General features: G+C 38.0%; 1 protein-coding gene across 6 annotated transcripts; it reads right to left on the reverse strand.

Annotated features, from left to right (window-relative positions):
• Positions 1–292: 292 nt before the first annotated feature.
• On the reverse strand, positions 293–27,971 carry LOC103148735 (calcium uptake protein 3, mitochondrial-like). 6 transcript variants are annotated; one of them, XM_016679437.1, is made up of 17 exons: positions 27,640–27,971; positions 23,757–23,904; positions 22,269–22,300; positions 21,664–21,742; positions 18,646–18,693; positions 17,681–17,763; positions 16,610–16,681; positions 14,473–14,514; positions 11,411–11,506; positions 6,629–6,643; positions 4,549–4,643; positions 4,287–4,458; positions 3,918–3,923; positions 2,016–2,124; positions 1,754–1,911; positions 1,066–1,130; positions 293–911 (listed from the first exon to the last, which is right to left on the reverse strand). In XM_016679437.1, the coding sequence occupies exons 1-17, from the start codon at positions 27,898–27,900 to the stop codon at positions 905–907; spliced, it is 1,488 nt and encodes a 495-aa protein (XP_016534923.1). In that variant the 5' UTR covers positions 27,901–27,971; the 3' UTR covers positions 293–904. The 6 variants fall into 6 exon arrangements, with proteins under 6 accessions (XP_016534923.1, XP_016534922.1, XP_016534924.1 ...); XM_016679436.1 differs by having other exon boundaries at positions 3,918–3,926; XM_016679438.1 differs by lacking the exon at positions 3,918–3,923.

Consider the following 27,971-nt stretch of genomic DNA (forward strand, 5'->3'; position numbering starts at 1 on the left):
TTAATTAAATTTTTATAGCTTTACAAGAAATATATAAAACAAGAAGAAAAAAAACATAAGTTTGCCTTTTTCTTCTGTTTTTATAGGATATTTTTCAGATGCAATGGGGAATGTTCAGAAGGCATCTGTCAAAACTCAAATATTATCAAATCCAGACCAAATATACAACAAATTCAGTTGTAACAAATTGATAATGAAGAACTTTCCAGCATACTAGTCCAACTAAAACTTCATAAGATAGTGAAAAGATTGAATAATTATTAGACATGACTGTTTTAATGAAAACAATTAAAACATTTGAAATACAGCTATTTAATTCTTCATTGTTAGTCATGTGCATGTTTGAAGTCTTAATTTCAAACGTTAAATTCAACATGCTTATGACATTTTACATACATTATATATTGTATTTATTCATTCTTGTGCTCTTTAAGTTAATAACCAGTTGTACAGGAATTAACCAAAATCGGTCAAAAATTATTAAAAAATAAACTGTGATATTGATTTAGCATATAAACAAGTTGCAATTTTATTACAGTTAAGCATTGAAATTAGAAACAATAATTTTAATGTAAAAACAGTGAAAATATGCATATAATATTTGTTGTTACATTCTGTGTGACAGAATTGGCATAAGTACAAAAAAACCAAAAAAACAATAGAATCTTCATTGTTCATTTTCCAGTCAATGCAGTCATGCTTGTGATTATTGGAAGCTGGATTAGAGATCTGTATTTGACACGAGAAAGCTGCTCAATCAGGTTCCTTATAAATCAAAAGTCTGAGTTCATTTAGAGTTATTACTTCCTTTAAGGCCTCTCCTTATACGTCCTCCATAGCTGGTGTACTTGTCTCCGGGCTTCAGAGCGAACGCAGCTGGAAAAGAAGGTGCAGCGCCGGCCCTTCACCTGGTGCACACAAAGCAATGAGAAGATGTTCAATTCAACACGTCAACATGTTTTTTTGTATATTTCTCCATTCCTCAAAGGAAATAAAGACAATCAAACAAACAATCCATATTCAATAAATATCTTGATTATCGTTGTAGTTGTTAGTGGCACTTATCTGCTTGCCAGCTCCTTCTTCAGACATGACCTAAAAGAGGAGGCTCTCTCCACCGACTTATACCCCTGAGATGCCAGTAGAGGCCATCATGAGAAATGAGGAAGGCAGGGAAAAGGAAAGAAATAACTTTTGTTAAAAAACAGGGACATGACCAAGGAAATTACATCTGAATCAAGAAATCTTGTATTCAAATACAACAGTCAGAAATAAAGAGAATAAAATACGCAGGAAGTCCATGTTTTAAAAAAATAAAGACCCAAGAGTGGTAAGAAAGCACAAAACGCAGTTCTGACTATTAACAGCTAAGATCTGAATAACTCCTTAGCGTGACTTTGAACTATTGTAGTTTTAAAAAATTGCCACTTGGTGGCAGTATAGCACCAGAGATATGAACTATTGTAGTTTTTTTTTAAAATTGCCACTTGGTGGCAGTATAGCACCAGACATAATATCATAAATGTCTTTCAGGTATCCCAGGACAGTTTTCACGTGATTAAATATCTCAGATCAGTGTAGAATGCTCCAGTAAAGACATACTTATCCCAAACTGTATCTGTAAATAAAGGTATATATTTCTAAAAGGAAGACATCTCTCATCTTTTCATAATTTTTGTTGATTACTTTTAACAAGGATATTTGTACTTTCAGTAATTAAGAGCATTTTCTCAGGAAGCTGCAAGCTCCTCACCCTGGCTCCCCGGTGAAGCCTGTCCTTCATGATGCCGATGAACTCCTTGTAGGACAGCTGGTCATCGTGGTCAACATCAAAGATCTTAAAGATGGTGTTCACCAGGTGACGTGTCAGCTTGAGTCCTGTGGCTACGTACACCGCCCTTGCAAACTCATCTAGTGGGAAAATACGAAGACGTCTTGGCATTCACACAAAAACCAGGAGATAGAGCAGCAACAATTAGCGCCTGCAGCTTTAAGCCTGATTGGGTTCTCACTACCTTGTCCGATGGAACGTGAAGCGAAGTTGTACATCTGCATGGCAATGGCAAAGTCTTCAAGGTTGTTGAGGAACTGGAAGAATGACCTGAACTCATCGAAGGTGATGCCCTGAAAAAGAGAAACTAGGTGAGAATCTGCCAGATAAAGTGGGGAAGTAATGAAGACCTATCATTGTCCTGAGCAAAGTACTTCAAATTGGGGAAATAATGAGCAGTTTCGATTGATGTACACCATGCTAAATGGGTCGTGTGGGAACGTAGCATTCCTTATCATGCATCCACTTGTCTTATATTGAAATGAAATCAAAAACATATATTGCTGCATTTTTATATTATTCCATAAATGAGGAAAAACTGAGATACACTATGAATGTTAGAGATAAAGTCGCATTCAAAATAATAGTAACTCAACATCACCACTCAGACTCAACAGTCGAGACATGCATGGTACTGACTGGATGTAACTGAATCTTTAATTAATATGTTTAAAATAATAGCAGTGTGGCATTATATTAGTAGCAAACATGTGCCTTACTGGTGACAGCAAAAGTCGTAAATGCTGATTATAATGCATTTTTCTATAGACACTAAGATGTGTCACTCCAGACGTGTTTGAGAAGAACAATCATTTTATTAAAAGGTTGAGTGGAAAGGGGGAAAGAAAGCTGCTCAGCTTAACTGATCTCAAAATGCTTAAAAATGGAAACAGAGAAACTACAATTTAAATTGATAGAAGAATATTCAGATGGCAAAGATGGTTGGGCCAAAACCGTGCAGTTGACGCGCAATCACTCAATTTCAGGGCGTTTATTTTTGCACACTCCCTTCACGTTTGTGATAAATGTGGTTTACAATAGCTTAGCAAACACAGCAATTATGGCAGAGAGCCTTGATTATTACCAGTTCCCCAGTTCGGAGGAGGAGGAAACAATGATTGACGAACTGCAAGATCTCCTTTTATTTGCCATGTTATCGTAAAAGAAGAGAAGGTGTAGTTGAGGCAATTGCCCACCGCATCAACTGCGACAATGAGAGCCGATTTTGACCGTGGAGCCAATGAACATCTCCCATGGTGACCGAAGAAAAAACACAATTTCCTGTGAGTACTGCGCAAATGAGAAGATTCATATGCAAAGTCAAACTATCAGAAAGTACCATTGTTGAAAAAACAGCAGCGGTTACAACTTACCAAAAGAACCCACCGACTGACTGAGGAGTAACAGAGTAGCATTTTGAATCCTGAACTCAAACCAGAGTACTGTCTGACACATCGTGGCTCGGGTATCATATGGTGTCTAATTATCGGATAACAGGGATCTTCGACCTGTCTGAACACCGTTTTACTTGAGAAGACCATGCTGCTAAATCTGGAGGAGGAAATGCTGTTGAAGTGGGTCTCAAGAAGAAAACAAGGTGAATAATCAATTTTCTTCACTTCTTGGTCGAGCAGTAACAAAACCGATATGTTCTTCTTCATTTCATGTTTTGATTTTTGGAAAAGAACTAGCCGTGTTCCCAAGGTGTAATCATGTTTGGAAATAAAAGCTGGTGATAACAGCTTTAAAATTTACACACTGCTCTTATTTTGAACACACAAAAAAGGACATTTGTTTTCAAACAAGGACAAGGAATTTCATCAAATAAATGTCTCAAACTCGTAAAAAAAAAGAAAGTTCATAAAACCTGCATAACATGCCTTGTGCTGCTAATTAAATGCAAAATCGTGACAGAAATATTCATTTAACCTAATAAAATAAATTTGACATCAAAAACCTAAACACAACCAAATGGCAATCAAATGAAGACAAACACAAGACAACAATAAAATAACTAAAATGTAGAAAGGAAACAAGTGACAGATTGTGGCTGCAGGTTGCGTTTTTTTATGAGGCAGAAACAAACCTCCTGCTTCTTCCACAGCATGAAACAGAGGAGGGACAGAAATAGAGTTGGGTTGCAGATCGACACAAGGAAGATGAGCCAAAGCATAGCTAGCCTTCGCTTGACAGACAGATACACAGAGACAAACAATCACGTGTGACTGAAAGCGCTATTAAAAGTGTGTTTGTGTGCATCTTTGTGTGAGGTCAAGTGAAGGGAAGAAGTGCTGAAGTGCTGAGAGCATCAACAGCCCTAGGCGGACACCACACTGGGAAAATACAGGCTGAGTGAACTGCCTGAAAGGCATCAGCACCAGTACAGAAGGAAAAAAGAAACAAATCTAATGATATGCGGAAAAGAATAACGCAGAGTGCTCTCAAAGTATTGCACCTTTTCGTCCGGAATACACTGGCGCACGTTCTCCATGTACGCGCTGATGTTCTCGACGTTGGTAAAGCGCAGCAGGATTTTGGCGAAGTCTTCCTCGCTAATTGTGGTCATTCCTTTGGAATAGGTCAGAAACTCAATTTCCAACACCTCAGTCTGGAGGTTATCCATAAACCTGCCAAGCAGAAAGGAATAGATGGTGAGGAAGAGGGAGGTGGGAGTGGAGAAAAGAGACATTTACCATGTGGTCAGCATGACCAGGTACCTGTAGAAATCATCAAAGTTGAGCTCTGCTTTTCCCTTCTTTCCAAAGAAATGGACCAGTATGGTGGTGTCAATGGTGATGGTCTCATCCGAGCGCTATCAGAGACAGAGTTAGAGAGATGTATCATAAAGGATGCTGGTTTGGAGGAGAAAAACAAGCAGAGGAAAGGGGGCGAGTCTGTCAAGGATCCAGCCTTGGTACGGGTTAGGCAGACGAGCAGGAGCCAGAATGTTGCTGCATGAATGCACGACATGCACCGGATGAACAAAAACACAGCTTCACCTCAGATATCGGCTGAAATCATTAACAGCCATCGAAGATATCAAACAAAACCAGTCTAGGCTGCAAAACATACTGCCTTGCGTTGAGTTTTTTCATATTTTGCTGTGATGCAAGCAAAAACTTCAAAATACTTCATTGAGATTTTGTGTGATAGATCGGTACACGGATGTGTGCAGTTGTTAAATTGGAAGGAAAAAGATTTTTTTATTTATTTATTCATGTATTTTACAAAAACAAAGAAAGAAATGAAAAGTGTGGCACACATGTTTCAGAACTTTGGACTTTGACTGGACCACTGTAACATATGATTATACTTTGATCTACAGCTACCACTGTAACACTGGCTGCCTCAGATTGTTGTCCTGCTGGAAGGTGAACCTCCATCCTAGTCTCACGTCACTATACTAACAATGTCATCTGAAGGGCAATCAACCCTTTCACATAACTGAGTTAAAGGGGACAGTGGCAGATTTTCAGACATTTACGGAGGCAGATAATATCACTGGATGAAATTGATATCTCGTGTACATGTCGGCTGATCACCAGTTACCCAGAATTATTAAGGAAATCACGACCGATTTATCAGTTCATCCTTACGAAGGATGATAAAGGCTCTCAATCTATGTGAGTTTAGGTCAAAGGTCATGTCAAGTTAGGTTTTGCGGTTGTGCCATTATCTTGTGTTGGTCTATCACATGAAATCCAAATGAAAAGTATTGAAGCCTGTCTTAAGTAAAAGTATGAATAATTTTGCAAGAAGAAAAAAAGCAGATAGGGTACTCCAATTCCCGATGTAAAGCCAGGAAAATGTTCCATCTGTTTTTCTTATAAGTTAAAATAATCCTTTTTATTATTATTATTAAAACAGGGTCATCATATCCAGATTTGTGCAGTCCAGGCTGGTCCGGAGGTTTGCTGCGGTAGCTTCAAATACAAACTAATACCGATGAACAAGTGCACACAGTTAGCACAAAACACAATGACAAAAAGAGTCATGCCAAAGGTTGGAAGAAGAGTGGGGATGGACTGGCCGTCAGCACATTGAACAGGTAGATCACGTTGAACACACCTCTGAACAAACAGCTCAAAAATAACCCACAAACACATCATGGAGCACACACAGAACACATGGAGGACACCACATTTCATGCATTTCTCAACGAACGTCACACAGCAACATGTGAACAGGACATCACATCCCAAACAGAAGCGCCGCACAAACCCAACGTAAGCACAGATGCATAAAACATTTCAGCAGATTCCACCTTTTTCCCTTAACTGATGGCCATCCGGTCTGTCACCTTTCAAACTCAGATGGCGTTACTACCTTGATTTTTTTGTGTTTGGTCTTCCTTCCTCCGTAGAGTGTGTGAAGTGAATGTTCCCTAAGTGATCCTGGTCATTTGAAACCCATTCAATGGGATTTTAAGGCGTAACTTCTGTGTGTTTTCTCTGTTGATTAACTCTTTAAGCTTTAGTCTCTTTTAACTAGGTGACAGGCACAATTCCTAATCCTTTTGAAAATGAAGAATGTAATGAATAGCTCTTAGTAAAAGGTGACGATGATTTTAAGCATCAGGGGAAAAAAGAGAGGCCATCTTCTATCTCGCTGCCCACCATGCCCCCACCCAGCCAACCCGCGAGTCAAACCCACAGCCATGCTGAGAAGAACGCACACGTCAGATTGAATGAAAATCTCATTTCATTCGAATTAAGAGGAGCGATTATGCCATTTCCATCATCATCATCATCATCATCATCATAAATATCATCACCACGATGCCATTCGTGGTTCTACCTCAAGGGTAAAATCCTAAAGTCCAACATGGGACAAGAAGGACAAGTCAAACAAGATGACAAGGTTCACATGAGACAGGAAGAAAACAGTTTTTGTTGTGTTTGTTTAACTTTTATATGTTGTTCCTGTTTGTTTTTTTACCCTGGAACAAGAAAATATCAGTGACCAAGTTAAGATAAGGTCACAGTTATTCACATAGATTTATTTGCCTCTTTTGGAAGTTGAATTATGTTGAGCTCATATCATTAATTAGATTAATCAACTAATTTAGTAATCGATTAATTGTTAACTGGACCATGCTTATTTTTTTTTTAAAATGTCAGTTTGTTGAAAAAACCCCCAACATATTCAGGACCGTAACTAAGCTAAAACTGAACAAAAATATATACATTTTGAATTTAACATAAAAAAAAAAAAAACATTTGTCTGTGAATGTGTTTTAGCCAAAACGCTTCAAATCAGCTTTTGTCAGCTTGTTAGAGCATCACCTGACCACAACTCTCTGTAGATTTGAAACCAGATTCTGGTTTGAGCCGAGTCTCGCTATTCGGAAACAGAAATCTTCCTGTGGTGAAGCTATTCCTTGTTGATTTGGAAGCATGCTTTCAGTCCATCCTAGGTTTCATCGGGCCGTAATACATTTTCCTACATGATTTGAGGAAACTTCAAATGTGCTTTTGCTAAATTTAGCAGGGCTTGGATGTTTTCCTTTATTAGAAAAGGTTTCCATCTTGACATTTCATAGCAAAGACCAATTTTTCTTCTTATTTGTTCATCAGTTTTGAACTGACATCCAGTTCTTGGTAATGTCATCGTTGCACCATCTTTTCTTTTCTTAACAATGGCTGTCTTCACCGTGATCCATGGTAAGTATAATAGCTTGGAAATTATTTCATGCCCTTCTACAGTCTGATACCAAATGGTTGCTGCTTAAAGGTGCCTCCTGCCTCTCCAAAGAAAATATTTCAGTTTGTTTTTCAGTTAAATTTTACGGGTTATCATTAAAGGTGGAAAACATTTGGAAATAACTCAAACTCCAGACAAGCTGACGCACTAACCAACCTCCTATGACATGCCGATCGCTGCTGAGAGAACTGGATGACTTTACTGAACGTCCTCTTTCACTTTTGTCTCTTTGGGAGGACCACCTTCATGTAAACACGAGCTGAGCTTCAGATGATTTCATTGTCTTGCCTTTCTTGTGTCACTTTACTGGATGTTCTTGTCACTAAGCCCTTTATTACTAACAAACAGCATAACAATACGTTTGCTCTTTTATCTTTAAACTGACACATTACCAAAGTCTTTATGACACACAAGCTGTGCAGACAACTAGACAGCATCCAGATGGTGTGTGTCTCTGCCTCTCTTTCCCGTTAACTGGAATCCCCTCTTCCTCACAGTCATGTTGTTTTTCTCTTAAAACGACTAAGCCGTTGTCAGAAGTAAAATCCAAACAAGGAATCTAGCTTGATAAATGGATTTCTGCCCACAATGGCTGCGCTTTTTCTTTTTTATTAGTTTTTTTTTTTTTTTGCTCAAATTCAAAGACAGAAAAGTGACAGCAAATGGGGCCACCAGTTCAATAAACTATGACTATGCAGGAAAAGATTTCTAGATGGAATTAAGTGATAATTTATCACAAAAACATTTTTTTTACTGCACAGATTTAGAAGAGTCTTTTCTGTCTTCTTCTGATCATAACAAGCTTATCTTTCCTGGAAGAGTGTCGGGAGCAGCGTGAGCTCATCATCCTCCTGACATCGTAATGGTTACCACGCCTATAAGGCACGAGCCAACACCTGGCGAATGCATGCGTCTGTTTGTCCACCTGTGTGTGTGTTTGCGAGCTCGGCTGTCTTTGATCGGGGGTGCCGAGAGTAAAAACAGTAATTACCGATGTAAACGCTAAACGTTCTTTCTCACCCTCCCGACCTGTGAGTAACGCTCGTGAGGAAAGGCCCGTTGTCGGTCTTTATTCACATCAGTCAGCCCACACCTTCGGGCTACGGACGTATTCAACTTTTGCATTTTGTCAGGTTACGACCACAAGTTATGATGTATTTTAAAGGGATTTTACGTTATAATTGCAAAGTGAACAAAAAAAAAAATGCAATAATATCTGGTCTTATTTTACAAATAAAAACCTGGAAATAGTGACGCCTCGTCATGCTGGGTACGTAGTGTTTGGATGTAGAGGAAAAAGTTGAATTTTTAGTTGACTGACGTTCTTTCCCTAATTTCTGAACATTTACATAGAGCCGCTGTATCTCCAATGGTGAAAATATATTTCCTAATTAGTTGACTGAATTTAAAGGAAGGTGAATGTGCAGTTTCCACATTTTCATTGGTAGAAAATAAAAGTTGAAAACCTTTTTTATCGCATTTAAAAATACGTTAAAATTTGACTTGTGGAAAGAGTTCACATTTTTTGGCATGACAAAACGTAAAAATAAAAAACGTTCAATACTTTTATAGGCACCGCTTCCCCTCTTCTAATGCTCACTTGCTTTTTTTATCCCATGTTGTTACTGTTTCTTTCCTGCTTTTACGTGTCGTATTTTCCCGTTTCCGCTGCTGCTCTGATAAATCTGATCTCCTTTCTCTCCATCCTACCTGTCAGTGTCTTCTTCATGTAACAAACACCAAGGCACCTTTCTTAACCTCGCTCCTTGTCTGCCTGTCACTCAGTGCCAATCCCCCCCACACACTCATCAAGGTTACAATAGGGACTAATCCATTGAGTAAACACATCTTTCTCAAAATACAACCTAGTTTCTTTCTTTTCCCTTAAATGTACTTCCCGAAATGCTTTTCTTCTCACCTCGCTTTGTACCTCGACATTTGTTCAGTCTGCTGACCTGTGTCATCTGCTTTCGGCCTCTCTCGCCTTGTTTTGTTGACTCTCTGATTAGATCTCTTTCTGTCTTTCTTTACCCTCAGGTTTTCCACTTATCAGATCAGATTCCTCTGGATTTGAAGCAGCCCTTTCATTTTGCGCTTTTTGTTGTGACTCTGACCCTTTTTTTTTGTTATACATTTCAAATTTGTTGGTGGAAAAAAAACAAAAAACAAATACGCCGTTTTTATTTTGTACACATCTAAGGTTTGTACATTTTTCCGTTTAAGGTTTTGGTTAGATATAAAAAAAAATTGGATCTATAAAAACACAGAATTGATAGATTGTACTTATGTTTTACCATGACTCTATACCGTGCTGTGCAAAAGTTTTAAACTGGTCTTTAACTCCTTATTTATTGTATGTAAGCTGCTGTATCCTTTAAATCATATTAACCAATTTATAAGCAGTTCAAACAGAACTGCACAAGTGGAAAACCATGTAAGTCAGACCTAAAAACCATACACGGCTGATTAAAAAACATCTGACCATGTTAGAGTTAAGTGACTCAGCAAGCGAATAAAAGATAAATCCCTCCTTGAAAACTGTTCAGCCAGTGGGCTGACAATGGGCATTAAAAGTTGATTTTAATAATTCAAAAGCTTGACATGTCTTTGTTTTGCTGACAGCTCCTCGGCCTCCGTCTGATTCGTCTGTCCTGTCCACTTTACATCCCGACAGATGAAAGACTGCTCGGTATAAATACAAGGTCGGCCCCGAGGAGCAGCACTGTTATTACCTCAACAGTAGCTTCCGCTGCTAACCACAGCCGCCAGTCTGTCATTAGTCAGCTAACCTGTTAGCACTGTGCTAGCTCTTATTAATCATTACACATCCTTGTCTTATCCTTTTGTTCTCAAAAACCAAAGTCAAAGTTGAAACTAAAAGATTGAGGTCAAGTGTGACTATTTTCTTTTTATTTTGTCTAAATGTTTCAGCTCTACAAATACTTTCCACTAGCAAAAACTACAGTTTGTTTCTGTGGTATATAAACAATTATTTTCATCTGTCTTGTGAACTAGAAAGTGAACAGGAGATGTTCATAACATTGATATGTGATGTAATTAATTAGGCATATGCATCCTGTAAATTATACATAAAATACCCTCCCTCTTTGGTCAAAACCTTTCAAAATAAATTAGGTTTTATCTTTACGTTTTGTAAAAGTTTGCAACACCTCATTACTATTCGTATAAATAATAAATTAAGCATTTTCATTTGTAATGCACAGTAGAGCATCTGCAGCCTAGCAGTTTTTTTTGTAGCAAAATTTGAGTGAGCTTCTTTAAGGATCTTGCTAACATGCTAACCTGCTAATATTAGGATTCACCTCAGTACTATAGCTGTTAACTGAATGGAGTTATATACTTTATTCATTTATAGGCAGCCGCTTGTGTTATTTGGATCATAATTCAGTTTAAAAAGCTGAAACGCTGTAAATATTGCTTACTATTTTTGAAAATAAACACATTTGTAATTTAAAATGACACATATTACCTATGTGAATCCAGACATAAATAAAAATGCACATGCTATACTATCATATTAAGCCAAATGAATGTGTTCTGCAGTCTACTTGATCATAATTCTGTTATTGCTCTAAACTGATTTGACACCAAAGACACAACACGGCACAGAAACACAAAAAAGCAATATGGAGGGACCGGATGGAAACATTACGACTCATTAAAAAGGAATTGATAAGGAAACAATAGCAGGCTTTTATTCTGAAGGTGAACGTTTCGGAGGTTATTCTTGTCAAATCGGCCGCGGCAAAATTTCTCGGGGATATTAAACGGGGATGTATATTAAGACTACGGCATTAAGACATAAAATGAAGGGATGACAAATGGAGGGATGAAGGGACAACTGGGTCTGTGTACCTCCGCCAGGTCAGAAAAGAGGACTTGACTGGCGCTTCGCCTCAAAACGTCCCAGTAACTCCGCGCCACAAACTCTTGGCTGTCTTTTTTTAACACCTGTAGGAGTGGTCAAGCAGGTCCAGGATCAGTTCACTTCCAATTCAGTTAAAACAAAAAATATCTATGATGTGAATTGCCTATATGCTCAGACAGTTTTCATATATTCTTTGTAAAAACATACCAACATGATACTACACAAAATATCAAATAAAGCACTAAAAATTAATGACTAAAACATGAATTAATAAATAAATAAATAAATAAATAAATATTACTCTTATTAATACAAAACCATTGCAATTTTATTTCTACTTGTTTGACACTGAACGCTCTTCAAAAAGTGACGAATTTGTATTATTGATCACTAAAGTGAGTTTTCATGTGCTGTGAATTAATTTGCACATCCTGAATGCGGGAAAACATCAGCTTTTGATGAGTTATTAAAAACAAAATCAATTAAAAACATCCATCACAATCAGTGTTGACACCATTTTTCTTTTTTGCATATATTGGATTTAAAAATACAAACCTTTTGCGATACTGGAAAAAAAAAACACACTTTATTGCAAAGACTATCATTTTAAGAGATGATTTTTTTTTTAATCATGAAATATTTCAACTTAATTTACTAATGCCATTAATAAACACATGCTGATGCATAATACGTCCATGTCCATCTTTGTACAAAACATAAAAATGGATCAGAATCAATAAATACACCTATGTTTAGTGGTTACAAATCTACTTTTTATCTATTTCTCTCTAAAATGATCACTTATCAAAGGATTGCTTTTTAAAGTTGTACCCTATAAGTTCCATCCATCCATTTTCCTTCACCCTTGTCCCTCAGTGGGGTCGGGAGGGGTACCCTATAAGTTGACTGTTTTTTTTAAGTTAGTACAATAAACCCACTCCAGTAAAACTACAATACTGCAGCAGTGTTTACTTGTTACAGCAGAGTATATTTGTAGTAAAACAGATAGAGCCGCCATGTGAAACGCCTGGCCACCCACCTTGGGTTCTCTCTCTGGGGAGAAAACCACTGCGGCCATTTTAACATGACCCTGCGCCACTCTCAACTCCGTAGTGACAATGGAGCTATCCATCACAGCACTGACAGAACAAGTAGTGTGTGTTTGTGGAAAACAGAGAGCTGCGTATAGAGGGTGGAACAAGACTGAAGAAAACGGTTTATAAAGAGACTGAAAATTGCCAGCTTTTGTGTCTTCATGAGAAATATTAGTAAATAATAAAGCTATTTTGCACTAAATTGTCTAAATATCAGATTTAACAATTATTTTAGTCCACTATTAAAACAATATATACAGCTTTTCTGGCAAAAATCATTAAAAAAAATTACTTTAAGATGGAATCTGAAAATAGAAAAATGTGTCTTGTTAGTGTTTTGTCATTTTCTGTTTGAAATGCTCAGACAACACTAACAGCAGTCTGAGAGGCCTGCGCCAATAATGAAATCATCCATTCTCTTTGTAATAAAGAGAACCTCCCCCAAACACTAACACACACAGAACAGATCGTACCTAAACATGGGCTCAAATGGAAAAACACTGATTGTGTTTTGGAGCTTCAGACCATCAAAGTCACATCCCACTTGTAGTAAGAGTTCATTTCAGCTGACCTCTTAAACGTATTACTCTGTTGCTGCTATTCTTATGTCCATTCACCCCACTGCTTCCCCGATTAGAGGGCAAATCGGTCAGCTGGCATGACAGATGGACACACAGCCTCAATTTGCATCTTTCACCGAGGCATCAAAGAATTCAAACACAGAGGATTTTACTGGAGACATAGGATCAGGTGGACTGGAGCGATTGAAGACATCTTTAGGCCACGAGTTTACGTCTACAGAGATGTTAAAAGAGTGATTTAAAAATACCCATCACTTATAGAAATAAAGCCAATTCTTCTTTAATTGAACTGTCCGATACTAGACTATAAACCTTATAGATACTTGTTTGGCAAAGATGCAAAACAATTTCTGTGCCAAATCTTGCAATCAAATCGTTACAATCACTATAAAGGCATCTGCTGCACCCAGTGATTTGAATCAAGTCACAGGTGATTTTGTTGCCTGTAAATGGGTGAATGAAAATGCTATTTAAAGCACTCCACACCAAAGAAATGCAGAACTGACACAGAAAAACTTAAAAACCTGATGTATTTTTTTAATTAGTAGAGCACAGAATGATTTCCAAATTGGGTTTATAGAGGAAATTGGAGAGGAAGCAGTGAAGTAACGGCAAGCCCAGTCGTCATATAATCAAAGTGTTCTGGCATGAACAAATTAATTACAACGTATTTTCTTGATTTCTTCAATTTTCTTTAAAAGAAAGGTACATAAGCATCTTGTTTGATGTATGGCCTTTATTTGGACCTATTTTTATGAGAGGAAAATGTCACTTGTGAGGATTAAAGAACCAAACTGGGAGACAGTAGAAACCAGCCTTTACCTTGTCTTCTAAATTAGAGTAGAAGAATGTCTAGAAATTAAAAGAGGAAATCTTGAGGAGAGAAGGAATTGTTCAGTTTTTGGATTTGAGTCAAAGCATCGTTATTTTTCTACAAACACGTGCAGATATTGATAAAGATCTAGATTTGTTTTCAGCCACAGACGTTAAGTTTTAATGTCGTTGGAATCAGAGACTAACAAAAACCTTCTCCTTGACAGTAGACTTAGATGAAAAACATGGAATCATTCATCCACTAAACTGTGATATGACCGTCTTTACTGAGACGATGACCTGTCCAGGCAAGTTAACCAAAGCCCTAACTTACCTGTTGACCTGACAAACCAAAGAAACAAAACAAAGCAAAACGGAGAAAAATGTAAGACTTTTTAGGAAAACTTCAGTTTCTGTTTGTGTTCTGATTATTATGTTGAAATCGTGAACACAGACACCGATGGTTCTCTCCTTCCTCATCATCATCATCATCATATCTGTTTTTTCATGTGTCAAAAGAGAACGAAAGGAGACTAATAAATTATGACTGGGGATACATACGCTGCTCATGGGGGCAACCTGATATCCATACAGCTGCATACTCTAACGCACAGAGAGAGACATGAGGGAGAGACAGAAGAGGACAGAGCATGCAGTCAGAAGAGAGGAGGAGAAAAGGTAAAATACATGTTAGTACATGCAAGGAAGGAGGATGTGTCATTTACTACACATCTGAGATTACAATTTTTGAATTCATACCTTGCATTACAACAGCAAGCACTGCATGACCAAGAGCAGTTTGTGAGGCAAAAGTTAATGTTTTTGTTTGGATTGTTTAACACTATCAAAAGTGTTTTTTGTGAGTTATATGCTTCACCAGGATTGAACTGTACATGTAACGATGTTTAAATTCTAAATGCAGGATTCAGTGCTTTTTATTAATGCAATGAAATGCGTAAAGCTTCAGAAATAAGCACTAATTTTACTCTTCATATAAAGAAATAGATGTTGTGTTTAACATAACGCCAAACTGTACAGATATATACTATGGTAAATATAGTACATACAAATATTACCATTATGAGAAATAAGCATAAATAATTTTAATGTCTAACAGTATTTGAGAAATAAACATTCTTGTAAAGATGAGTTTTAAAAGACGAGGTAAACACATTGTCAGGTACAACATATTACATAACATTACTTAAATTATCTGCAATAGGCTACAGCTAAATTAATAGGAATGAAGCTGCAGCTCAATTAATTATTTCAGTATCAACTGTTGTCCATCCTACAGGAAGAGAAGATGCTTCCTTTAAAAAACGTTTATAAAATGTTTTTTTTTTTAACATATTTGTTAAAAATGTCACTAACCTCATAGTATGATACGACACAGATAATTTGTGAAAAAATCGAGCTCCTCTGTCTTCTCCCTGTGGTCATACCGTCATCTGCAGAAATGCAAAGCTCCCAGTCAAAAACAACCAATCAGAGCTAAGAAGTGGGTCTTAGTGCTGTCAATCATGTTTGTGTACACGCTGAAAACACCCTCCCCCTTTCTGCCATGGATACACCCATGACGGCGGGTAAACAGTTTTCCTGTGACATTAGGTGATTTCTCCCCCATTAGCATATTGAGGAGCCCGTACATGGGAATGATTGACAGCGTTAAGACCCTCCTCCTGGCTCTGGTTGGCTGTTTCTGATGGGGAGCAGTGCATTTCTGCAGGTGGCAGTAGGACCACTGGGAGGAGGTAGAGGAGTTCCATTCATTTATAGATTATCTGTCTCCTTTTATACTGTCAGGACATAGTGACAGCTTTATCAAATATGAAAAAAAAACATGTTGATATAAAAGTTACTAATTGTAGCTTTAATGTACTCGAGTAGCAATTGTATCAGCTGATGTGCTTAAACAGAATTATTTTATTAAGAGGAACTTGTTATTTCAAAGGTAATTGTAATTATAAGTGTAGTTTAAATGGTTTTTCAGTACAAGCTTAGGTCCCATTTAGTTTTCCAGTGACAAAAGCATCGCAGTTTGTCACTGAAAGCAGTTTATTTTTCAATGCTAATTTTGTGACATTCAAAGAGCATCAAGTGAATGCAAACATGAGAACTGAAGGTGGCTGTGCTTCTTTTGTGATATGAAGTAGCTTAGGTATTAAATAGCTTGAATGTCAGCAGGATTTAACGTGGATATGCTTATGAATGATGCAGGCCGTGTTGTAATGCAAGGCTGCTTGTTATTCCTGAGCTTCCACCATAGCAGAGGTGAGGACGACAAAGCTTGAAAATATATCAGATATAACAAGTAGACATCAGGGATAATCGTCACGGTAACAACACGGTTGCCACATGGTCAGCTTTCACGAGGCAGCATGCAGTCCACACTAGTCACAGGAAAGACTTCATTTGTTTTCATGTCTGATTTTCTACAGATGATCGTTATCTTGAATGGTGTCAAATTCTGTTTATTAACTTTGACTGATTTAACTTTCAACAGTGTTGAAAAGTGACAGAAGCTGCTTGAAGCAACATTTATAAAATCAGTTTAAATCTTTGTCGATCTTTGCACCTCTAATTTGTCCTGTAAGTTATAGGAGCATCATTATAGTCAATGCTTGTAAAAAAAAATAGCTGTAAATGTCACTCCACAAACATGACTAATAATGTCGCCTTCCTACAGCACTCTTACCAACTGAGCTGACTTTTCCGCATCTCCTCTCCTCCCCTTCTTCTCGTTCTTCTTCCGGAAGATTTCTTGGAGCTGGAATGAGGGAAAACATTTCAGATCCAAGCAAAAACGTTTACAGTTACTATCGTGATAACAATTTTATCATGATAAATAATACTATAAATGCCCACTTCTATTATTATTATTATTATTATTATTAACATGGGCGGTCTTGTATTATGTAATGTTGTGCTTCATCAAAATAAACCCTAACTGACAAAGTTTGGACACCCTAAAAACTATTTACTGTGATAGAATAGAATGCTGAGTTGTCGCATCATCCTGCCCTATTAAAAAAAAGACTTAAAGATTTTCTTTCTGCAACTATTAACGTTTAAAAAGCACAGAAATCCTCATCCATTTTTACAACAACATCCAATGTGGGAAATATACCCTGAGTAGCACCTGGCTGCTCCCACAGGATTTTAAACCATTACCACCCCCTGCTGCTGTAGTACCACCCCACTCCCACCCACCTCCACACTCACTTCAATCCCTTCCCGCCTGCAGCGTTTTCAGTTAAAAACCTCGCATCCTGCTGTGTATATAACACGCGTGAAGACCTTCAGAAAAGCTACAATCACTCTGCTAAGCTGTTTAATAAGGTGCTCTCATAATCAGGTCTTTTCAGGTGCTTTAAACATGACAAAAATGTGGATTAAAACATATAAAAAAATCACATCTCCAAACTATTCATTATTTACAAGAAATTAGTAAACATGCAAAAACATAAGTGTAATTCACATTCATCACATTTGATCATGTACACAATATTTTTCTTCATATTGTCATAATTTCATTCACATTTTGCTGCCACTCGGGATAAATTCTCACAATAAAGAAATAGGATTGTAAATTTTAAATGTTCAACTGTACAATATAAAAAAAAACACAGTGAAACAAACTGTTGAACGTTTGACTTTTTTTTCACATTTTATTCAAAAGTAATCTTATAACATTGGCTGTCAGTACATTTAATAACCAAGATAACACAGATATGTATTCTTTGATGGTTCTGTGCTAGAAACTCACCACCAAGAACTCCCTCTTGTCCACCATCTGGTTGCCGTCTGCATCAAACATATTGAAAGCAATCTTAAAGCCAGCATGTGGTTCTGGAGAACAGATAGGAAAACACACACGGTGTGAGTGCATGCATGCGTTTACTGAAGGTAATTTTAAAGCCAGAAATAGCGAGGGAAGACATAGCAGACATGCTGCACAGAAGGAAATAATGGTTTCATTTCAGTAAATGAAGTTTCTCTGAGATGTACCCTGTTCTTTTAGGAAAACTCTGGATGCTTGTGTAATCTTGCAACTAATGGTGCATGTTTTCATCTGCTTAAAGGGATATAGGGACTAAACTGGAGGGCTATTCACAGCTTTTATCAAGTCGGGGCTGCATTTGATGTGCTCTAATTCAAGATCTAAAATGTGTGGAGGGGACAAAACCTGAGCAGGAAAATTTCATGCTACAATACAGTTTTATAAGACTGAAACCTTTATTCTACATGGAAAAAAATATATAATATTTTGAAGCATTTTCTGGCATTAGAACCATTATATATTCATATTACATTCAATATATAAAACTTAAGAAATTTAGTTACATTACAATACTGGATGGAAAAACAAACAAATTTTTTAGAAACCGTTCGTGATTTGTAAAATCTTTATTTATTATTATTGATGTGTTTCCTTTTTTGTAAAGCACTTTGTGATTTTTATGACTGTGTTTAAAAAAAATATGGTCAGACGGTATTTTGAAAATGAAATTATAAAATATTTGCTGCAACTCCAAGCCTCATCCTGATAAAAGGCTTCAACAAAAAAAAATGGAGAAACTACAAGTTTTGCATGTATATCATTTCCCTTTCAAATAGCAAAAGTCAATCTTGCTGCAAGATCGTAACTGTGGGTAAAAACCAAGTGCCATATCTGATAAAAAAAGGAAGAATATAGTGAAAGAAGAAGGCAGAAGGCCTGAGCAGACTCACTTGTCAGGATGCAGAGCAGAAACAGATACTCCGTGTACGAGATGATTCCTAGTGATGAGATTAAGACAGGAAAGTTAGGAAGGTCACATTTAAGGCATTTTCTGCACTATGTTTACAGAAGTTTAAAGCTCCTGGATCTCAGGGCCTCACACACAGCCGCACACACTGACGCACCCTTAATCCTCCCGGCTGTGGAGATAGAATCTCAAAATGTGTCTTCTGCCAACCGAGCCACCAGCAGCCATTTGGCCCCACACAGCGTTCACAAACGTATCCAGCGGCAGACACGCTTGTTTCTCTGTGAATGTGTGTGTTTGGATAAGTAGGTGGAACATAGCTTAAGGAGTTAGATTTTCTCTTCCTCTCACTTTTTTGTGTCTGATCGATCAGATAGATCGGAGTGACTCGCTCTCCCGCCGGCGTGCGTGACGAGTGCGTGTGACGGCGAGCATGACACCGGTTGGGAGTCGGAGTGTGAGCCTTGTGTTTAGCTGAATCCAGACTGCTTTGTGTGGAGCAGCTGGTTTGGAACCGGACTCGCTTAAACCGGCGTAGAGCCGGACCTGGAAAGACCAGAATGCTGCTCGGGTTTCTGCAGACAGCCTGAATGTTTACATTGCGACACACTCACGAATAAAGGGTTCAACAAATCTTAATGAAATCATGATGAAAGGCATAGGACTAAAAATAAAACTTACATGCACCTAAGCGTGACTAAATAATCGCTCACCTAGTTTGGTTTAAAGTTTACATTAATCGTATTTCTGGCTCTCGACAAGAAAGAACACTGTTCTTTGAAAAAATGCCACAGGAATGTCGGAAATAGTGCCACATACTAACAATTTTTCTTTGTACTGATAGTGAATTGGAAATTTTAATATCATGACAACCTTAGCAGCAACAACAGAAACATAAACTCTCCTTTTACAGGAAAAAAAAAACCCTCCAACAGAATCTGGCTCAGTGTGAGCTGCCATCTGCCACAACTCGCTGAACACAGGCCATACTGTACATCGCTACAACTAGTGTAGATAGTGCAGCTCCTGCAAATACCAAACTCTTCCTTTCGCTCAGTAAATCTTAATAATTGTTCAAAAGACAAATAAACCTGGAATCTAAAGATAGAATCAAGTGTAAGTTCAAGCACCTCATTGATTGTAAAAAAAAAGCTAATTGTTTATACCTACATATGATGAAACTTCTTTAAATTCTCCAAATTTTCCAGTGAAATTATGGTTAACGGAGAAAGTTTCAAGCTTTTTTTTTGCGAGGTCTAGAAAAAACAAATTCTGTAAGTGCTCTGTAGCATCTTAGAATAACCTCAAAAGACAAGGCAGAAAACTGCAAAACTGTGAACTACAGCCATAGATACTAACAGTTCTCCAACTATTTACTTTTAGCCATATGCATCCTTTATGTTAAAGTAGACTGTAAAAGTAAACCTACCCCAATTTCACAATAGCCCCAACAAATTTCCCCTTTTGCAAAATGTCCTTTTGTTAAAGGTTGAGGTTAGAAGAAATGGGACCTCAGACTGCTCACAAGAGGAATTTGCATTAACTCAGACTTGTATGTAAATGTGAAGCCTGATGTAGTATAAATACAGAAAAGCACTGAAATAATGAGCTGTGGAGCTGAGTCCAGCCAACACTGTGCAGTATTACTTGTCTGAATTAGTCAGATACATAGGAATCCTAATGTATTTCCAGAATTCAGTGATAGCAGTCTTTGTGTTCTGCGGGATGTAGCATTAAGTGTCTTCTGCCATTTACAAACACAGATAAATACTCATATGTAGCTTACACAACAGAAAGTTTTGAAATAAAGCTGAATTACATCAAGGTAAATTACCAAAATAAATGTTTGAAAGTAATTAAAGTAAATTATGTATTATTATTAATGATTGTATTTTCAGCTTTTCACATTCCTCAACTTCGCTACATCCCCATATCATTGTGATGATTTTTTTTTAACTTCTTACCCTCATTTCGTTGTTTTCTACACTTTCAAGTGAAACTAGTCCTCCTACATGTGTCCCTTTAGACCAAACCAAACCCTGGTATAAGATACAACCTGAGCATAATTTTAGTATCATTAGAGAGGAAGTGAATCACACATGGCATGTTATTTTTAGCATCTCCCTGAATGTGTGTGTTTCAGTGTAATTATCACTATGGGGAGTCGGTCCCTGACTGTGCTTTCTCTGTTATCTGCTCCTCTAGCAAATGCTTAATTAGGGCAAGCTTATTTCTCATCTTTCACCAGAGGAGAGGAAAGAAAAGGGGGTTGATTTTTTATTTTTTTTTCCTTTTTCTCGGCAGGCTGTTTTGCTGAGAGGAACAGCATGATGACAACCTGCATTAGTGACACCTACAGTGCAACAAAAACTCACAAGCGTCATTTAATCAGAGATTGAAAACGAAGCCCTGTGCCGTGTTAAAAAACAGCAAAAAATAAAATAAAATAAAAAAACTGAAGGTTTCTCCGATTATTTTAAAGATCTTGTCCTAAAGTCATTTGATTGTTTTTTTTGTTCAGGCAGCGTGGATTTCAGCAAATAATTAATGAAGATATGCAACCTCGTGTGTTATGTAAGATATTCCACTAGTCGTATTAAAAAATTGTCTTTTTTTTTCTTTTAGGAACAAACGAACTAAAGAGGCATCAAGAAAATAAATGTCTGGTGAAGGAAAGTGGTGACTTTTCATCTTGATCAGTGAGCAGCCAATTGGAAATACAAACTATTCAGTCATTAAACACACTACATTAAGCACTACAAATTACATTAAGATTGAGAAATAGAAAAACACCTAGCCTTATTTATATATTTTTACAAAACGGAGAAGAGATTTGTAAATCGTAGCGCCTGATTTACAAAGTAAAAAACATTAATGGTATGGTCAGCTGGGTGGGAATTTGTGCACTTTGTACATCAAAAAAATAGATGAGATGAAGATTTGAGCTATAAATTCAGAGAAGTGATGAACTGTTTGTATCCACGTGTGTGTGTCGGCTGACCTCTTTCTCTCAGGTTGCGGAACAGTTTGGAGGATCCTCTCCATACGGGAGGAGTATCTGACAAGATTTTCTCCAGTTCCTGACATAAACACACAAAAAGAATGATCAAAATCGCTAGACACTGTAAAGACACAGGGTGCCATGCTCTAACTTGAACTTTATGAAGAAATAATGCAAAGAGTTGGAAAGTTAAATGTCCCATGCCATGGAAAACATATCAGGTAATTTAAAATGATGACTTCAGTGCATTCTAGAGAGAATCAGAAGTTAATCCAAGAAATGTGCGGAGCTGTAAGGAGATAAGGATTTTTACTTGTATCTTGAAATGTTGTGAAAGATTGAAAAGAGCCATGACAACAAAGCAAGAAAGATAAAAGATAGAACCAGAAAACAGGAAAGAACATAAAATAATTTGCGGAAATTACAAAGGACCTGCACATCCTTGCAGCTTGTTTGTTCAATACATGTACTGGCGCTGCAAGTCAAGCTTGTTTAGCTGAAAAAACTATGCAGTGCGAAGAAAACAACAGCAGATGTAACATGCAAAAGATGTTTGCCTGTGAGGAGAAGCAGGAAAAAGGAGAGATATAAAGTGTGTTTCCCACCTGTTTGGTCAGGGACCTCCATGGCCTCTTGTCTGCCAGAGAACAAGACAAAGGAGGAGAAAGACGAGAAGAGTTTGGGTGGGCTTGGTCAGATAGCATCTGTATGATCTAGAAAGGGGTCCTAATGTGCAGGGTACAGTCACAACACACACATCTACAAACACACACGCACACACACACACACACTGTGTATACACTCATCATAGCAGATCCCATTTGGACTGTCTGAAGTAGTCCTCACCTGCCTTTGTAGTATGTGGAATGTCCCTGTAAAAGCACATACTACTTTTGTTCTGTTTTATACAACAAAGTTCATCTAATTCAACTTCAAAGGGGGCAGAGGATGGCGGCTGCTGACAGGCTACGAGCGGCCGTATCGCATGACAGCCGAGATGTAAACACACACATACAGGTGCACGGTTCTGCACGCTATTCAATCATGACTGCTGCAAAAAAAAGAAAAAAAAAAGAAATTGTTTCTGATTGCATCAGCGTGCAATCACATTTCCAAACCTGGAACACTCAAGCTTAGCCCACCAATTTAGATATTTACAAGTTAAGAGAGGGAGAGTACATGAGAGCGAATGGAATGTGTGTCTGCGTGCGTCTGACTAACATTAACCTCAGACTAAACAAAAGCTGTAAAGCCATCTGCTTTGAGGCCGGCTGCTCAGACCTAATCTGTTACAACTAGCAGCAGGCTGACAGAATCGGCAAAGATGTGCTCATAAACCGAGGGTTTTTGACGGCCTTAGAACGTGGCAAAATAAACATGTTAAATAAATCCCAGACACTGATGGAAACAAAACAAAGATCAGTAATGTGAGGCCTATAAAATCCTCTGACGAGTCAGTGAATTTGAGCTCATTTAAAACTAAACTACAAGTCCAAATAAAGGTAGCTAACATGATATGAAGCACAGCTTCCATGACTTATGAAAAAGAAGCATGTGATCAAGTCTTGATTGATTGTGGTTTTCCTCAAATTCAAACAGGCTCTGGTACATAGTACATATTTAAACCCCACTACTGGACGAAGGTAGGGCTGGGTAATAAATCGATTTCAACCAATTCATCGTATTTTTGGTTTTTTAAAGTTTTGCTAACACTCAAAGTAAATCCGGTGAACCTTTGGGTGTAAAGAGTTGATGTTAATCGAATAAATTAAGTGGATTTAACTTTCTTTTTTTTTAACACAATTATGACTGTCACTTGATTTAAAAATTAGATTAAAGTCCTTGAAAATGTAATCTAGTTAATTTGAAGTAATGGGAAAGGATATTATGTGACAGTGGTGATAAATCAACGAGGCATCCCAAGACGCGGAGGCACCAACAGCTCATCAATACTTACCTCAGAAATATTGTTTTTTGATCTTAAACCAAAACATGTGCCACACAAAACATAAGTTGGTAAGATCTTATGCATGTGCACAGCGGTCATATTTTTTTGAAAGCAAAAATATGAAACATGAACAACTGATACACACTTCTTGGTTCGCTCATGGTAACGGACTCGATGAAGTTCTGTGGAGTCATGTACAGCTGTCCTTCGTACTCTACAGAGCTGAACATCCGGAAACGATGCTCGTGGGACGACATGTAGACATCTCCATCCTCAAAGTCAAATGGACGTGCCTGCAAAACGTAAAACCAACATTTTTACGTAGATTGTACAGATTTACATCAGCAGTTTGATCAATATGCAAGTTATTTGAATGTGAGTATCATCCGATCTCAGATCAACAGATTTATCAGATCAACATATTTATCTGCGCACCCCTAATATGAAAAGCATAAAATAGTCTACACTACACAGTATGCGTAATCAAAGTCAAAAGCCTCAGTCTCAGTTTGGTTGAAGTGAACTCTGGCACAGTTTGAATGCATAAGTGAATGCCAAGTGGGCTGGAGATCGCTCCAGAAACAGGAAGTGAACTATAGCACAAGGCATTATGGGTAAATACAACGAACACAAATGTACTAGCACGAGAAATATTTTGTTTTCTTTTGCCAAAGATAAAGGAGAAATTCTATAAACGCTAAAATCTAATGCCTCTCAGTTATTGTTCAGATTACATGATGAAGAAGGTTGCCCTCAGTGTCTTCTTCAGAGATTTTTGTGTTGTTTCTTTTAGTGGCTCTTGGTGCAGCGCCACCACAGGCGAGGGTGGAAATAGGTTTTTCAAGGGTTGGGTTTATTTGACACAGTGCAGTGTGAAAGTGAACCACACCAGCTGAAAATGTAACAAACGTTGCAACTTTGATTCCCAGTCAAGTGTACCAGACTATCAGGTGTGAAAACATCCTCAGACAAAAATGTTCAAAGCTTTTTCTACAGATCATAGCATTTTCAGCAGTCCAGGAGAAGCTCAGGTGAATATTAATAGGTCGGCTTTACAAACTAAAAACTCCTGTTCAGTTTCGTAAACCCGCCTCCTAAGTCTCATGGACTTCAGCATCCAAGCCTCTTCCTTAATGGTGTACTTTAATAATGAGCATATCCATCTATTCTTGGCACCAAGTCTCGATTCAGCTCTCTGAGATTATAAATAGCATCAGCTCTTCTGCTACAACTAAACAAGAGAATACAGGCACACACAAACACACACAAGCCGGTACTACTTTCTACTTGATTGGTCTCTCCGTCTCTCCCTTTCAGTACAGACCTGTGACTTCAGCTGGATTAGCTGCAGAGATCCACCAAGAGACTGTAGCTGTGCAATTAGCAGAGAGGTTTCCATATTTAAGCTTGTTTGAGTTTGTGCTCGGCTCAGCAATCATCCTAATGAGCATGCTAGTTCATTCATAAAGCTTTGATGCTTCCTTTACCAAACGAGCTCTAGAAGGCGCGAGTAAGAGATGAATAGTTGATTGTAGGGAAGTAACTGTGATGGAGATTAGGAGACTCTGCACCCGTGGGTTTGACTTTCACTAATGAATGGAGTTTTTAAAGTTTTCCAAAGGCAACAAGGCTTTACATCCCATGCTGCTCAACATGATATAGAAGCATGCAGGCTTCACTGAGAAGAGAGAATTATTCATTGGTAAGGAGCATCGACTGGACTTCACATGGTACACTTTGTTCTTGTCTAGTTATGTATCCACCACTAAAACTGCAGCTGATGTGTTGCCTGCTTCTCGTGACTGCACAGCAGATGCTCCAGGTGTTTTCCCCTTTGGCATCTGGGTGTCTCCCCTTCACAGCTGCAGCGTTTTATTTTCTCCCTCTGCCGTTCTCAGTATCGCTTATAAACCAGCCCGTGTTCTAAATAAGTATTTTCTATAAACTACACCGTTTAAATCCAGTTGTGTCAGTGCGATTACAAAACAGAGTCACCTCAAATTCATTTCTACACTACAATGTAAAAGTATTGATGTTTTCTACACTACAGCAGTTAACTTCATCTTAATGTATTGTGGTTTTATGTGAAAGACCAACAACAAAGTCCATAGTGGATAGTCATACGTGTGGTGTGTTGTTTATATAGTCAGTACTTTCACTGAAATTACAGCTGCAAGTTCAAATAGCAGTTTAACCTTAATTTTAGCTTTAGCTGCATGCTTAGTGTTAGTCTTGTGTTCATAAAAATAAATTACAACTGACAGAAAATATTTTAAAGACACTTTCTTTAATTTCAGTTATTCCTTCTGGGAGTTGACCTAAAGTCAAAGTCCACAACATGATGGGCAAAAAATGGTTGGCCCTTAGCAGGCCAACATCACTCTGAACTACAGAAGCCCAATGACTGAACTGGAGGGTGGGAAAAAATCAGATTTTCTAAAAATAACATTTTTATAAACAGCAAATTCAGTTAATCAATAAAATCAACTTGTTGTCCAGCTCCAGAACCCTCACAACTGACAGGGAAACTGCTTTTGAAAGATCGGTTGCCCAGACTACCGTCAACAGGCCTGCAGCTGATTATTGGTTAGACACTGCATCCCTCAAAAACAGCATTTCAGTTGCTATTGACATTTTGTGAATTATGACATTTCCAGGATACCACTGAATACTTATTTTTTGTTGCTCTTTACAACGTAGTCATAGCTTACTATTGCAGTTTGATAGAGTAAAGCATTAGAATCGCCCATATTCTAATGAAAAGATCATGATGAAATCTAACAAAAAGATTCTGACAATCTTTTCGTTGTCAGAATTACCTGACATTGAAAAGATTTATTTAACTCAATTAAATAGTTATTTTTGTTGTTTTTTGTTGTGTTTTGTGAAAATTAACTGATTTGATATGCTGTGCATCAGCTGCAATCCATAGCTTAAGTAGCAGGTTGATTTTACTCCTGAATATATGAAGGAGTTGTTCATAAAAGTTGAGTCTTAGATCACAAGTCTAAGTCAGGTTTTAGTGTGAGTAGTGCAGGGATGCAACTTTGCACTTCCTGACGTGAATATGGACACATTATAGCAGATCGCATCACCACTGTTAAATGCAAAAAATGCTGACTAAAAATAATTTTTACGTCATAGATTTGGCGCCCCCACTGGTGAAGCGCCCCTATTCGTGGCATATAGTTTGTGCAACTGATTAAATCTGACAAGCATCTAAAAGTCAAGCCATCTTCTCTATGAAATATAATCTTATGTTTGATGACCAGGAAAGAGTCAAAAGTGCCAGAAATACTGCTATGCTACTGTAAAGCATGGCAGGTTATAAATTTATTAAAAATACATTTATTTATAACTTTTCACAGGTCTTAACGTAAAAAGGAGGTTAAATTTTAATCCACACAATCGACTCCCGACAGTCTTGAGCTTCAAACCTACAGTCTCAGCAGCAGGACCGTGATATTTGTACATTTTTTTCCTCTTTCAGATAAAATTGTCTTGACAAACATCATGTTTTTATTTCATTTTTAAAATTTTTTAAAGTGTGGTGTTTCCATTTTGAACATTATTGTGTTTACTAAGATGTGTCGGGTTGTTTTTATCCGTCAAAGTGTCACGAGCGCAGCTGCGCAGTGTGACGACGGTTGGAGCGCGTGTTGTCATTTCAGCACCAGAGTGAGAGGGAGAGCGCCACTCCTTCCTCTGCAGCCAAACAGTGAGCGAACTGTTTCCACCGTGCGTGTTGGAAATAAATGACACATTTTACCCACCCAAAAAAGAAAAAGAAAAAAAAAGCTGAGGGAGAGAGGAAAAAACATGGTAACTGCTAGGAAAACCAAAGCGGGAGCTGCGCGCGGAAGGAAGCATGCCTAGAATACACAACACTTGACTTGTTTTCTTAATGGGGTCTCTCTCTTTTTTCGCCCTTAGAGGGGCCCTTGTGTCAACAGAGATTCATTTTTACGTCGCTACGTGTCACAACAGCTAACCGGCTCGCTAGCTGCCTTGTTTTTGTAGCCACGTACCTTCTCTTTAGCTTCAATGGTGGGGATGGACGGCAGCGGCAGACCATTGATGCTGCGTCTCATCATCCTCTTCCTGTCGCTCCACATTTTGTTATAAAAGTACAGAGTCAGGACACCTCCCGCTGCGGCACACAGCCCGGCTGTCAGACACCTCCGAGTCCGTCGTCCGTTCAGGCTGGGAGCCCCAAGAAGCTCGCTTTTAGTCGCAGACCAAGGGTTCAGTTTGCCGGCCAGCGCTGCCGCTCTGCGGAAAGCGGCCATTGTTGCCGTCAGTGCTGCTGCTGTGACTGTAAGTTTAAGGGCAGCTCGAGACTGTCGCGAGTCGACCGGTC

This window comes from Poecilia formosa, unplaced genomic scaffold, assembly GCF_000485575.1.
Source record: "Poecilia formosa unplaced genomic scaffold, Poecilia_formosa-5.1.2 Scaffold211, whole genome shotgun sequence".
NCBI lineage: Eukaryota > Metazoa > Chordata > Actinopteri > Cyprinodontiformes > Poeciliidae > Poecilia > Poecilia formosa.

Bases quoted from the DNA above. Each gene is read 5' to 3' on its own strand.
- LOC103148735 (XM_016679436.1), bottom strand. From the start codon at position 27,900: ATGGCCGCTTTCCGCAGAGCGGCAGCGCTGGCCGGCAAACTGAACCCT. The intron at 18,694-21,663 runs GTCAGCCGACAC...TCTCATCACTAG, and splicing joins CCGCAACCTGAGAGAAAGAG to GAATCATCTCGTACACGGAG. The intron at 11,507-14,472 runs GTATGTATCCCC...CCACTCCTACAG, and splicing joins AGGTTGCCCCCATGAGCAGC to GTGTTAAAAAAAGACAGCCA.